This window comes from Nicotiana attenuata, unplaced genomic scaffold (genome assembly GCF_001879085.1).
Source record: "Nicotiana attenuata strain UT unplaced genomic scaffold, NIATTr2, whole genome shotgun sequence".
Lineage (NCBI taxonomy): Eukaryota > Viridiplantae > Streptophyta > Magnoliopsida > Solanales > Solanaceae > Nicotiana > Nicotiana attenuata.
In genome coordinates this window covers 1,477,001-1,492,795 of record NW_017670258.1, presented here as the reverse complement: position 1 = coordinate 1,492,795, position 15,795 = coordinate 1,477,001, and the positions used below count along the sequence as shown (strand labels likewise).

The following is a 15,795-nucleotide window of genomic DNA, read 5'->3' as shown; positions in this document are numbered from 1 at the left end:
TGATTTGGAATGTTCTTAACGTAAACACATTTATCACATTCATTAATCTTAAAGCCATTTGACAACATTGTTTGGTCAAATTTCGCATGCCATTGCTTGGGTGCTTGTTTTAGTCCATAAAGGGACATAACAAGTCGACACACCTTCTTTTCTTTTCCCGGAATCACAAACCCTTCGGGTTGGTTCATGTAAATTTCTTCCCCTAGATCACCATTTAAGAAGGCTGTTTTTACATCCATTTGATGGATTTGAAGACCATACAAGGCGGCTAACGCTATTAGCATCCGAATGGATGTAATTCTTGTTACCGGCGAGTATGTGTCAAAATAGTCAAGACCTTCTCGCTGTCTAAATCCTTTGACAACAAGTCTTGCATTGTATTTGTCAATAGTACCATTGTCTTTCATTTTCTTCTTGAAAATCCATTTAGAACCCAATGTTTTGTTACCTGGAGGAAGATCAACCAATTCCCAGGTATGGTTGCTCAATATGGATTCTATTTCACTATTGACAGCTTCTTTCCAATGTTGTGCTTCTGAGGAAGACATTGCTTCCTTGAAGGTACGAGGCTTATTTTCTAGCAGGAAAGTCAGAAAATCTGGACCGAATGAAGAAGATGTCCGTTGACGTTTACTTCTTCTTGGATTTTCCTCGTTAGGCATACCATCTGTTATTTCCTCCCGAGGTCGTTTTGACTTTTGGTAGGTCACTTCACTTTCCTTTTTATACGGATAAATAGTTTCAAAGAATTCAACATTATCTGATTCTATTATCGTATTAACGTGAATCTCAGGATTTTCTGACTTATGAACAAGAAAACGATATGCCTTGCTATTGGTTACATATCCAATAAATACACAATCAATCGTTTTTGGACCTATCTTAACCCTTTTAGATTTAGGAACTTGTACCTTAGCTAAACACCCCCACACTTCGAAGTATTTCAAGCTGGGCTTCCTTCCTTTCCATTTTTTATAGGGAATAGACTGTGTTTTACTATGAGATACACGGTTGATTATTCGGTTAGCTGTAAGTATAGCTTCCCCCCACAAGTTCTGTGGTAAACCAGAACTTATCAACAACGCATTCATCATCTCTTTCAACGTTCGATTCTTTCTCTCCGCAATTCCATTAGATTGTGGAGAGTAAGGGGCAGTTGCTTGGTAAATAATGCCATTTTCCAAACATACTTCTTCAAAAGGAGATTCATATTCTCCACCCCTATCACTTCTTATCATTTTGATCTTTTTGTTTAGTTGTGTTTCAACTTCACTCTTGTATTGCTTGAAAGCATCAATTGCCTCATCTTTACTATTAATTAAATAAACATAGCAATATCTTGTGCTATCGTCAATAAAAGTAATAAAATACTTTTTCCCACCGCGAGATGGTGTTGACTTCATGTCACAACGGACTTATAAGGATGCTTAGCATACTTTGATTCCACACATATTTGGCATTTGGAATTAATGCAATCAAATTTTGGCAATACGTCTAAATTTATCATTTTTCGCAATGTTTTGAAGTTGACGTGACCTAAGCGTGAATGCCATAAAGTGTTTGACTCAAGTAAGTAAGACGAAGCATTAGCTTTATTGATAGGAACTGCTATTACATTTAGCTTAAAAAGGCCCTCATTCAGGTAACCTTTTCCTATATACATATCATTCTTACTTAGTACAACACTATTGGTAACAAAAATACATTTGAATCCATTCTTGACAAGAAGTGAGGTAGACACCAGATTCTTGCGAATTTCTGGAACATGGAGAACTTGGTTTAGAGTCACAATCTTTCCCGACGTCATCTTCAACGCAATCTTGCCAACTCCTTTAATTTTGGCTGTAGACGAATTTTCCATGAAAATTGTCTCGTCGGGTCCTGCGGGGGCATAAGAAGAAAATAACTCCTTGTTAGCACAAACATGGCGGGTGGCTCCAGAATCAATCCACCATTCTTTAGGATTTCCTACCAAGTTGCATTCAGACAACATGGCACACAAGTCCTCCATGTCTTCAACATTTTCAACCATGTTTGCTTGATTCTTCTTCTTCTTTTTCTTTTGTACATCATTCTTTGGTGCACGACAGTCCACGGCCTTATGACCAGACTTTCCACAGTTGTGGCAATTACCCTTGAACTTTTTCTTGCTTGGGTAATTCTTTGGTCCAGATGCCTTCTTTCTCTTCTTATTTTGTGGCGCCTCCTCAACAATATTAGCCCTTATTATTGTCGAGTTTCCACGTGACTTCTTTTCAGCATCTTTGTTGTCTTCTTCTATCCTCAAACGAACAATCAAGTCTTCTAGTGTCATTTCCTTCCGCTTGTGTTTAAGATAGTTCTTAAAGTCCTTCCACAACGGAGGTAACTTCTCAATGAAAGCGGCGACTTGAAAGGCCTCATTAATGACCATACCTTCAGCAATAAATTCATAATTAATAACAAGATAAATCTTATTAATAAATTTATTGATTCGGGTCATACCTTCAGCAAGGAGGTCATGCACAATAACTTGTAATTCTTGGACTTGAGTTATGACCGACCTAGTGTCAATCATCTTGAAATCCAAAAACCTTGCAGCCACGAACTTCTTAAGTCCGGCATCCTCAGTCTTGTACTTTTTCTCAAGCGCATTCCATAACGCTTTTGATGTTTCCATGACACTATAGACATTGTACAGGCTATCTTCTTAACAAACAACTCAAGATGTAGTTTTTGCACAAGAAATCCAGAATGTTTCCATGCTTCAGTTACAACACATCGTTCGTCAATCTGGATGTTTTCAGCCAGGACCGAGGATCCTCCTTGATGAATTCGCTGCAAAACTTCAACGTAGTAAGATAGAAGAGCATCCTTCAATTGCAACGTTTTGAAGTCAATACCGGAAAACTTTCCGGGTTTTTTCTGCTGGTGCCAATAGCAATGAACAGGAGTTGAATGGCTTGACGAGGCACGCAACACTCGTAACGTAAGCACCCGTTCCCGTAACATTTTCATTAGTTGGTTTTCATTCGTGCAGTTTTCTGTAGAGTTGGAAACAAAACAGAACTTTGTTAAATCATGAAGTTTTGATATTCTTCAAACTAAATACCAACCAAACATACAACACGTAACAATGGCAAGTTTTTATATACTTAAACCCGTACGTTTATTATTCCCGGTAAAGTTTTTGATATACTTTAAACCGGACATAACAATTATTGGAGTAGAAACAGCGAAGGCTTTAGTCTCCAAACCAGTAATACACAACTATAAATTATAAGTTTATATATATATTCAAACCAGAAACTTAGTATGAAATTCCTTAAGCTTGTAGTTGCTACTGTGTTAAAACACAAAATCAAAAAAACTGTTAGAAGAATAAAAAGAAATTGGAAAAAACAATAATGATTAAGAAATATTACCGAGTCCACAATTTGCTTGTCGGCGTCCTTAAGGGAATTTTAACCCCCCTCACACCGTTGCCAAAGGTAAATGGAATTAAATCCTCTCCAATAAAACGGAAATAGAACCTTCCTGCACAGTGGCAATACAAAACTGCAGGATACCAAACGAACTTAAAGAACAGAGCAAAATCACACTTACGAATATGAGAGAGAGAGAACTGCGAATTAGAATGCAGTATTCTTCAGAAAGAAGAGAGTTCTGTAATGTTTTTGGTGTGTTAAATAACGAAGCCATGCCTCAGAAATTTATAGGCAATTTTTATTGGCAGAGGTGTGATGTTTGTTCTGGAAAAGGTGCTTTTCAGAAGTTTAACGCGGCTTGTCGCGGTCCCCTAACCGCGGTTACGCCAGGACCGCGACCGAGAGTGGCCCTCTGATCTGTAGCAGCGGTTCTGGCGCGGTCCTACCGGCGGTTACGCCAAGACCGCGACCAGACTATCCTTCTGATCTTCAGCAGTGATCTGGCAGTTAATTTAATTATAAATAATTAATTAACATAAATTTTGTCCAAAAAATAATCTTATCCGACTCGACTCATTTGACAAAATCCAAAGCCAAAAGCGAGCCGAGCGAGCGACGTCGACGACCGCGAGGGAATCATTTTCTTCAAACTCCTTTTAAGAGCTTTAAGAAGTGATTCTATATTAAGCACATAAATGTAGTTGTCCTCACTAATGAGGGACAAAGGTGCAAGTCAAAAAGCTCACTTCATTCAAATTTTTTATTTCCCTCCATTTATTCCCCACCATTTCCAATTCACACTTTTATACTTTAAAGCCCAATGCTTAAAGTCTTGAAGCTCAATGCCTTTAAAGTCCAAACATTTTTATCCCTATTCCGTATACTAACAATTAATATCACCCGTGCTACTCGCTACTTAAATGAGTAAATCATGTTAGCTCAATATCCTTAGATAACCCCACAAATTCTTGATAAATCAAGTCCACATTTTCGGCAGAATATAATTTTGCAATTATCACCTTCCATATACCAATCATCACAAAGCTTGGAAATAGTACAGTTATTCCCTGGAATGTACACACATTATAGGCAAATTAGCTATAAGAAGAAATGCTAACTAGCTATTAGAAGGACTGAGAAAAGAGTTGTTTGGTGCAGATTACTACACATTATCTCCATTTTATAAAATTATGCCCAAGATTAGACAATGCAGTTAACTCTAGGTTCTACAAGAATAGACTAACAAGCCACTCTATCTTTGCAAACAAAAGAAATTTAAGTGAAAAATAATTGAAGAACTTTACTTACTGTTGTGGGAAAAACAGTCGAAGGAGAAGCAAAGAACCTCGCAAACTGTTCTGGTATTGTCCCTTCTTTCATTATCATATATGCCTTGAAAGCATTCATCATTTGATTGAGAGCATTCATCATTTGATTGTGAGCATTCATCATTTGAATATGGTTCTGTTGGCATTGGGACGAACATGAACCTTCACTACTTGAAGCACTTGTACCACCAAAACATTCATCATTTCTTTTGCTTCTTTATACTGGTAATCAACAAAAGAAATCCATTGATCCCGCGGAACTCCATCCGGCACATGATCAATAATCTCAGCTCTACTTTTAAGTGGGTCTTCATATGCACTCCACAAGCTAAGCTTATTTGCAGCCCATTTCTTTCAAATAGATTTATAAACATGTTGCCGCGCAACTGACTCAGTTGTCTTAAAGAAGAACTTGGGCTTCAAGAATAAAACATTTGTTAGCATATCTATTACATGCAAATATAAAGTTAAAAGACAAAATAGAGATATAGTTGTCCTTCTCAAAAAAAAAAAATACAGTGATATAGTTGTAAGAATATAGTGCTTATACCTTTATAATTTGATCGAAGACGCGGTTGAAGTATGACAAAGGTAAACTAGACCATTTCTCACAATGGATTGGAAATAAAGTGCAGTCACACGCTAAAATTCCACAAAAGCCTGAAAGTAGGCTGTGTGCATCTCCAAATGGTTCATCTAGGTAATCAAAATCAACCGCGATACGTTCTTCACATGTTAAATTTTGCACTTCCTTGACTTTCACTTTGAGTTTTTTCACATTTTCTTCTGAATCTGTATAAGAAAAGAGATAAGATGAAGCCGCGAGAGAGATGAACAAAGGCTTAGAAGGGACTGCTGAATATGCATTAATAGTCAAAAGTATTTACCTATTGCTTCTACAGTCCAGTGGCTCCCAGAACACTTTCTAGATGCAGTCTTAAATGTTGGAGCTGGCTGTGATGAGTTCTGATCTGTTGGAGCCGAATGTGATGTCGAGTGAACTGACCGAGATGGCAGTGATGCAGAGTAAACTGTCGGCGCCGGCTGTGATGCGGCTTGATCCATCGGAGCTAGCTGAGATGTTGAGTGAACAGATTGAGACGGCTGTGATGCCTGCTGAAATGTTGGAGTCGCGTGCAATGTGGGCTGATCCATCGGAGCTGGATGAGATGTTGAGCGAATTGATCGAGACATATCTGCAATTCAATAATTAATCCTGCTACAGGAAGAATGAATTTAATAAGTAGGCAAAGCATATCCACAAAAAACTTCAAGATAGAAGAATGGTGTGCAAGTCAGAAATGCCACTATCGCTATAGCTAACAATTTTCGGTATTAATTAATAAAACAGGGCAACCCTGTCCTATTCTAAAATATGGTGTTCTGATCTAAGAAATGCCCATAGGATGCTATGAATAAATTCTGTTTTAGCTTCAGAAGTGGAGATGCTATATGCAGAAGAAAGGAATCTGTTGTTAGTTTTACTGAGACGATACTACAGTCCCTGCATTGATTCAGATTCTCACATTTTTTTTTCCGGGGGGGGGAAGCAAGTCATGTCTCGAGGGGCCAAGCAAGTACATATGGTAAAGGATACAGGCAAGAAAGATTTACAAAAACAAGAATCTGAAAGGTGCAGAAAATAAGATATACACAAACAAGCTTAACATAATTCTTAAGGGAACTATTCTAACAGAAATTAACACATCACATTGAATTCATTTAATAAAAAAATTAGTCCGAAACATAATTAAATTCAAAACAGAAGCATGAAAAAGATCAACACCATCAATAGTAAAAAGAAGCATATAAAAGAAATCTAACACTAACCTTAGAATCACCATACACACCAATATAAATCCTCATGCAACATGGTGTAGAACATTTATATTTCCTACTAATTCAACAAAAAAATCTCAAATAAACAGAGAAAACCCAAATCTAACAGAAAGTACCCAAAGCAACAACAAAAACAAAATTAAAGCCACATGCAATTGAAAAACACACAAAAATTACAGATTATACAAACCCAAAAATAGGGAAGATGAAACATCTGTAGAAATAACATGACACAAAACCAAAAATAGGGTAGAAGAACTTACTATAATTAAAGATACTTGTCGATTGCTATGCCAGAGTGAGTGATAGAGATGCCTATGCCACTGCTATAGGGAAAAAAAGTGAGGAAAATCGATGAAAAAATAGGGGAAAACGAGGATTGAGTTTAAATCTTACAAACAGAATGAGAAATTCATACAAAACTTTTGATTTTAAAAAACTAAAGTAGAAAGAAGCATGAAATTTCAGTTAATCTCTCAAAATTGAGACCATTACCTTGAGTTGTGGAAAAATGTTAGTGACAAGTGGCGGAGCTTTTGAGGTTTTGTTATATTTGTATTTTGATTCAGCCAAAAAAAATGAGCAAACAAAAAAGAGTGTGGGAAATGTTAGCGCTAATTTTTTTCCAGATGGCGTAGGCTTTGAGCCGCCGCTATTTACTTATATTGTGTCGGTTAACTAAACCCCTGCTATTTAATAAAATTTGCAGGGGTTGGAACTGACCCCCGCTATTAAACCGCCGCAATTTGGGCCTTTTTTTGTAGTGAGACCAAGGTTTACAACCACATATCACCAAAAAGTAAAAAAACAACAAAGGATTTTAAACAACATAAACTTTTCACTGAGAAGTTGAAGGAACTGAAGCAGGGACATCAACAGCAGCATGCTCAACTTGACTTGAAGGAGTGGGGATACCCGTATCATCTTCAACATTTTCAGAAGCTTCGGCCACGGGAGAGGAAAAATCTTGGTTCTGCTGAGTCTTCTCAATAGCCTCTTTGATCTTGGCTAACTCAAATTCCAAATTAAAATTCTCCTGGCTAACTTCAACGAGGGTATCATGGCGAGAATTTAAAAACGCCCAACTCACTTCAATGGCAGTTTTATCTCCAAGGATCTCGTAATCTCTTTCCCAGTCAGCAATTTCATTTCTTAACTTTTCATTTTCAGCCAAGGCAGATTCATAAGAAGCTTGAAGAGAAGCGTGGGAATTTGCTAAAGAACAAACCTTATCAGAAGATACCCGAAGGTCTTCTTGAGTTTGAGTCAAATTCACGAGTTCACCAGCATATGCTTCTTTTTCACCCAAGAGAGCCCTCAACTTTCTAATTTCTTCACTTGCCTTGGACAATTGCTCGGAAAAAGAGGTTTCCAGACGAGCCTTTTCCTTACTTGCTTGATTTGAAGAAGCTTTTTCAACTGCCAACTCTGAAGTCAAAGCCCGTACCTGCTGCTCCAAGGTACTTTTACTTTCTTCTAAGGTTTTCACATCGATTTGAAGACTGTCACACTGTTCCTTCCAATTATCCGCCTCCATTTGGTTGTCACGCACTAATTATTCTGAGAGGGTAACTCTTTTCATCATCTCCGTGCCAATTAAATTGACCTAAACAAAAAGAGAAGGGAAAATGAGAACACTGAGAATAGAAAAAAGATAAAGTAAAGCTTGAAAAAGGGATACCTTTAAAGAAGCATGCACTATATCGTTCATCAAGGTCAAAGAACTGTGGCTATCAAGCTTAGCTCTTTCAAAGGACCAATCAAAGGCTTTAGTCACACATCTGCTTGACCTGATTTCCTTAAAAGATTACCCTCAGCAGGAACTTCAATGGTGACTTGCCTCATAGCAGCACCCCTACTCGAGGAACCAACCTCAGTGTGATGAATAGATGGAGGGGGAATTGTTGAAGGAGGAACAGTAGAAGTAGTTAAAACAGCCTGGGGAGGAACGGAAACAGCCACGATCGGCAAAGAAGGAATCACAGGAACGGAAGTAGAAAAAGAAGCCAGGGGTGCTTCATCAGAAACCGGACCTAAACTTTCACTACCAAACCCGCGGTTAAAAAGCTGCTCAACTGAATCATGAGCAGCAGCGGGAACATCATCAACATCATCATCAGGGATCACCACCGGGGCTTCGATAGACTCGGCAAGAGGAATAGAACGGGGGGAAGATGCTTCATCATCAGAAATGATACGTCTACGAGCTCGTGGCCTTGTTACCAAAGAACCCCCGTCTACCTCTTCTTCAGAGTCTTGGTCATCAGCAGCTTTTCTTTTCGATGAAGAGCCCAAAATTATCTCTTGGGCCCTTTCCAAAGAAATACGAGAAGCTACGACCGTCTCAGCACTAATCCCTCTAACTGCAAATCCTAATAAAAAGAAGGATTAAAATAAGTTCAGGAAAAAGCAATAAAAAAAAAACTCTTACCATGAGTTTTCACTTTCCAACCAAATCGTTGGGAAAGAGTCTTCCAAGATCTACCCTCCATTGGGGCAGTATTCAACAGCTTTCCTACCCAACCACGGAAATTGGGAATATCGTCAACAATTTCCATGGTTGCTGGAAAAGAAAAGGAAAATTAGGATAATAATCATCAAAATTGAAGAAAAAAGGTACGAGAAAATTATTAAAAAAAACTCACATGCAAAATTCCACTTTTCGGGGAAGGGAACATTTCCATCACCTACCAAACCAACAGTGGGGCCAGCAACAAACTTGGCGTACCAGCCACGGTCTCTGTTAACCTCTGGACTGACCAGAACTCTTTTGCTCCTTGCTACTAAAGTGAAAACACCGTGGCGAAAGAGTCGGGGGGAGTAAAGATGAATTAGATGGGAGAAAGTAAAAGGCACACCAGCCATATTAGTCAAATGCCTCAAACAGGCAACAACCCTCCACACTATAGGGCCAATCTGGCCTAAACAGACGTCGAAAAAATGGCAGAATTCTAGGATGACATGATCAATAGCGGGTTTGAATCCTAAGGAGAAAGGATATGTATAAACAAAGAAAATTCCGTTAAATAGGAGGTGATTCTTTGATTCGCATTGGGAATTATGATGGGGAAGTCATGACTCCAATAGCAGTCTTTACGAACTAAAGAAATCAGGCCTTCAGTGATCTAAGTTGGGTATATATCAGCACGATCTAAAGAGGAAACTTGATTTCTAAGGGATTCTCTATCATTATAGAAAGATAGTTCCGCAGGAACTATCTCTTCCACTAGAGGTTCACGAAGAGGTTCAGAGGATTCCTTACCTCTAGAAGAAGACCTTTGTGAAAGAGAACCTCTGGTTCTAGAAGAGGGGCCAGAACTAGATGAAGGAAGAGAAGAACCACGTATGGATGAAGACCCTAAATTACGTAGTCTACCTCCTATTCTACTCCTATTAGGGGTAAGAGGAAAGTTATCAACTATGGAGACTCTCCTAGGGTTAGGGTTTGATGAAGACATGGCAGTACGAGGAAGGTGAAGAACAAGAATTGAATATTCTGAAAGCTTTGGACTTTATGTGACAAAGACAAAGATGAGAACTATATTTATACTAAGAAGCAATCCTCAAAGGAAAAGGTGCAATGATGGAAAGGTCATAATGAGAACTGTCGCTTCGTGATTAGTGAAGCCGTAAAAAAGCCTTAAAAAGCGCTGCAAAGTCGCAGAGCCAATAAAAGGGTGCCACGTGTAATAAGCATTAAATGGAAGTGACAATTGAAGCGTCGATTCTATCTTAGCATTAATGGCGGCAAATATTCCTGCTTTAATAAAATCCACTTCCCAAATATTCAATTGATGAATATATGGCAAGTGGGGGACTATCTGTATTGGGAAAAATTGAGTTTACATATTGAAGTGATTGAAAGATGACGTGTCATGACACGAAGGCTGGTCAAAGAATGATGGCAGGCAAGGAGGCACGAGTTGCAACAGATACGAGCAGAGGCACAAGCAGAGGCACGAGCAGATAAAGACTCGACCCTCGTACCTATTTAAATCTAAAAGTTAAGAAGAATGAATCTGACAGCACAAGAGAGTACAGATACAGTATTTAATAAGCATTAAATACTGAAAACGTTAGAGAATCTGTATTAAATTACAATGATTATGTAACGTAGCATTTAATGCCTTTAATTGTCTATAATGACCTTATTATGACAAAGGCAAAACGTATATCTTAGATATAGCTATAAAAAGGAGAAGACTGGTCATTTGTAAGGACACGAAATATCAACTAAATATACTGATTTACTTTGTTTTCTGTTATCTATCTTATTGTTATCAAAATCAATTTCTTCTGTTCATTTTCGATTATCAGTAACCCGAGTTCTTCTAAAAATAAAGCTTTGACCGAATTCTATTTTTGGTTAAACAACATTAAATATGGATCGAGTCGGATAATTTATCCATTTTCGCATTATCCGTTTTCGATCTGCCCATATATCTGATCGGACCCGCTCGTGTGCCATCCCTATTTTTTTTACTAAGAAAAAAATGCGGGAATGGAGACAAAGTATAGTCACAATCATCATCAAAGCAGTAAGTGACAGTAGTGGTGCTTTTTTTCAAGATAATAATAATAATAATAATAAACCCATGACTATGGCTAAATCCTTACGTTTGCAATACAAGAGCCAAATCAGGCACCCAAGTCGGCAAATTTAGTAGTGTTTGATCCCTTGTGGAAGCTTTACTTTCCACATTTCTCTTTTTCTTTGTCGGAGTCATTTAAGACCAAAATATCAATTCCTACTATCCCATTCATCCATAAATAACTATGCTTTGGATTCTCACATTTTTTTGCTTCTTTCATAGTCTTAACACCGGATCAACCCAGGAGAAAAGTAGCAAAAGGATTAGTACATTATAATGGTAAAAATCGTACGAGACGCTCTATTTAGACCGTCCCCATTTAATTTTTATTTACTTTTTAATTTTTTTAACAAGTACTAAAGTTTAAACAACTTCAGGCCTTTTCTCCTCTTTGTTCTTTTTCTTCTTCTTCGGGTGATAGTGATTTTATATGATGTTTGTGAATATATTTTAAGGTAGTTTATGTTGTTTTGTCGTAGTGATCTGTTGTGGCGCTTTATTTTTTACTATTGCTTAGGGTTTCTTTTTATTAATTGCGAAATGAGTTCGTTAGATTTATTATTGTTTCGGCAATTGATGATTGGGGTTTGTTCTTAATGATATTTGGAGGTTATGTTTTAAATTTGAGCTCATTCGGAGAAGAGTTAGGTGTTAAATCGTATATAATAAATTGTTAAAATTCGAAGAACAAATTTCTATTTCTGAGCAATTTGCACTTCAGGCCTATTTGCCTTAAGTGCATGAAAACGTTGGTTGCACTTCAAATCTATTTGGCCTTAAGTGCATCTGAAGTGCAATTTTTTCACTTCAGACTTATTGGCCTTAAGTGCATGAAACATTGGTTGCACTTCAAACCTATTTGGCGTTAAGTGCATCTGAATTGCAATTTTTTCACTTCAGACTTTTTGGCCAAGTGCATGAAACTATTGGTTGCACTTCAGATCTATTTGGCTTTAAGTACATCTGAAGTGTAATTTTCACTTCAGACATTTTTGCCTTAACTGCATGAAACTATTGGTTACACTTCAGACCTATTTGGCCTTAAGTGCACCTGAAGTGCAATTTTTTTACTTCAGACCTCTCTGACATTAAGTGCATGAAAATATTTATTGCATTTCAGACCTATTTGGCCTTAAGTTCATCTTACTTTAGACTTAATTGGCCTTAAGTGCATTGCACTTCAGACTAATTTTTTTTAACTTCAGACCCGATAAGTCTGAAGTTGATCGTAAAGTGGGTAGGTTTGCAATTTTTTTTGCAAAATGAGTATAACTTCAATTATAACCCCAAAACCTGCAAAAGCCTCCTATTTGAAATACAAAAACAATTAAATCCCGTTGTCTGAAGTGACAAAACCTCTCACCCCACTAGATCAACATCACTATATATCACACAGGTTAAAAAAAGTGTCAGAAGAATGCATTGTGCATGCAAATCAATGAAATGTCCGTAATCCCAAGGGAGATTTTCAAACCACAGGGAAGATGAATGGAATGTTTCGGACAGATTTAACAAAGGAATAACATGGAAAGAAGAAACAGTAAGGGGTTGATTGGCAGAAGTATAAGAATAGTACGGAATAAGATGTATTAGTAATGGATGAGTTAGTAATGCAAGCATTAGTTATGCAGATATTATTTCTTATTTACTGTTTGATGTGGTGTATTAAAATTATAATGCATTGCATAATTTTAAGAAAAATAGTTGTTTACGAAGATACCCTCCATATTCTCTAGCTTTAAGGGACTATAAGGACAATTTTGTCTTTAATCATACTAATGCATGCATTAATAGCCTTGGTATTACTAATACTATGGTTTTCTATGCATTACTTATACATAGGATAATACCAAGTATGATGTATAACTAATACAAGTATTAGTTATACACATATTGGAAAAATGTACCAATAAAGTATTAGTAATGAATAGAGCAAATACTTGTATTATTTTTTCTAATACCTCCTACCAAACGACCCTTAAATTTCAGAAATCATATCCCCAAACACGTCGAGATATTTTCAGTTCACAAAGATAATACAATTGAGATCATATAACAAACAAAATATTGTCCTTATGCCCAGGGGCGGTTCAAGCACATACGGGGCCTAAAGCTATAGTTTAATATGAGGCCTAAATTTTTTTTAAAAAATTATGAGATATGTTTTTTATTTGAAGTCTATTCTTCTAACTTTTTAAGATACAAAATTGTTAATAATTCTTTTTATAATCGATTTTCTCTAATAGTTCATGTTCAATTGATAATATAACCAACTCATTTAATCTTTCTTGAGATAATGTTGATCTTAGGTAAGATTTTACAGAGCAATAGAAGTATAGAACTATTGAAAACTTAAAAGTATTGTTGAACACTTGAACTAATGAAATCTTTGAGAAAAAATATGAGTACTGAAATTTTGGAGAAAGAAAGTGAGTAAGAATATCAAAGAGAGACAGAAAATATATTGAATTTTCTGAGATATGAAGAGATTAGAAAAAAGAAAGATTGACTTGGACAAATTAAGGAAGAGAGCAAAATTTTTAATAAAGGAATAAAAAGTGGAAAACTGAAACATTGAAAAAACTATTTATCTACCCATTTTTAAGTAAGTCAAATTATTACCTCATTTTATATATCTAAAAGGTTTTCTTTCCTTTTATATTTAAAACTCTATTATTGTATGAAAAGTACTAAATATTATTTTTAAATATTTATAAACTTATTATTTTCCAAAAATGGTGCCCCAAATTTGGAGACCTAAGGCACAAGCCTTATCCCTCATTACTATGGAGCCGGCCCTGCTTATGCCAGCCATGACATGGTCCATGCTGCATTTGCCTAATTATGGGTATGGCCAAAAGACAGTCACAAGGCACAATAATGTGGCAAGGAGTCAATTAGTACTTGTGTTTCAAATTTCATGTGGCTCATAGAATATCTGCACCTGCTTCCAAGGCCGACACAAATATGCAACCGAGGTGAAGTTAAGATTTGAAATTTATAAGTTCAGAATTCTAGTTCTTTTAAGTAACTTGGTTTTAACTTAATAATTTATCTATATTCAATTAATTTTTTAAGATAAATACTTCCTGCATTTCAATTTATGTGAACATATTTTCTTTTTAATCCGTGCCAAAAAGAATGACTCATTTCCCTATTTGAAAACAATTTACCTTTATGCAATGCTTTATAGCTACACAGAATATATGTACTTTATTTTACACCGCAAGTTTAAAAATTTTCTTTCTTTTTTTAAACTTTATGCTCAGTTAAATGGGTTCACATAAATTAAAAAGGAGGAAGATAAAGTTTGTACTATAGCTATTCGGTTCGGCCGAAACCGCAGCCAAAGGCTGGCTCCGCCCCTGGCTACCTAGTATACCTACCGTTAAGTTTTAAACTAACAGCATCACACACAGACACCGTAATACCAAAATACAAAAGAAATCAAGGGCTTTTACCCCTTCTCTCAAGATCAAGAGTCAAGTGGGATGAAACAGAGAATCCTAGTGGTCGACATGAAATGCATGTGGAGAGGGTGGAAAACACTCCACGGAAGGGGGCCATGTTTACAGCTCACCCGCAACGTGGCCACACTAACTGAGGAACATCTGTGCAAATTCTATTCGTACGAGCAGAAAAGTTTTTATCAAAGTTAAAAAGGCAAAGCGGGGAAAGCAATTGATGAAGCAAACGCGTTAAGGAAATTCGAAGGCTCCGGGTGAAAGTACTAAATTAGCCCTCAAAGTCAAATAGAGAAGCACACTACTATACTCTTCTCGCCCTATATATATAGGATAGCCACTTCCTCCTGTTTTTAAAGTAAATGTGACACACATAAATCTGGTGTTTAATTAGCATTTTATCAGAAGTTGTTTAGAAAGAAGGGAAAAATGAGAACCAGCACACTGACATTCATAGACATTCTGTTGGCAATCATATTGCCTCCCCTTGGTGTTTTCCTCAAGTTTGGCTGCCAGGTACTCACTCCCTTCATTCTCCTCCTGTTAACTTAATACTACTACTACTTCTTTTTTTTTTTTTTTGCTATGGAAATTCAGTATTCAAATTCACTAGTCCAATTAATACAAATTCAAAAGCCCACGGAATAAAACTCTTTCTTCTGGTTAACTTACTAGACACAAATTTCTGAGTATTGCCTGTAAAAACATGGCATCATTCCCCTTCTCTACCATCCCTTGTAGAGGCATAGAATTATAGAAAGAAAACAATGGACTATCTTTTTCTCCTTTTTTCTTTTGTCCTTTTTAGGTTTAAGGATGGCAGGGGGTAAGGGGTATTAGGGTAGGTGAGGTAAAGATTTAACTTTGTGAGTTTAGGATGCAAATATAAGTGAAAAAATAGTAGTAGTACAAGTTTTGTTCATAAAAAAAATGGAAAATTGTATAAAGAAGGTGCAGATTTCCTATGGTCTGAAAATTTTGTAGTTCTTTGTTAGTGTTATTAATATATTTCTGAAAACAGGCGGAATTCTGGATTTGTGTTTTGCTGACTCTCTTTGGATGGCTACCTGGTATTGTCTATGCTATTTATGTCCTCACAAAGTGATCTATCATCTTCCTTCCCTATGGTAATTTTTCTCAATTTCATCTCTTTCCAGTTCCCCCC

At 36.7% G+C, this 15,795-nt stretch overlaps 1 protein-coding gene across 1 annotated transcript in view; it reads left to right on the top strand.

Annotated features, from left to right (window-relative positions):
* Positions 1-14,965: 14,965 nt before the first annotated feature.
* The window catches only part of LOC109236815 (hydrophobic protein RCI2B-like), a 1,542-nt gene continuing 712 nt past the window's right edge, over positions 14,966-15,795 (top strand). Inside the window, exons 1-2 of the mRNA XM_019403045.1 lie at positions 14,966-15,146; positions 15,652-15,757. Coding sequence (XP_019258590.1) covers positions 15,060-15,146; positions 15,652-15,735 — 171 coding nt within the window. The 5' untranslated portion in view covers positions 14,966-15,059 and the 3' untranslated portion in view covers positions 15,736-15,757. The remainder of the gene's footprint in view (positions 15,147-15,651; positions 15,758-15,795) is intronic.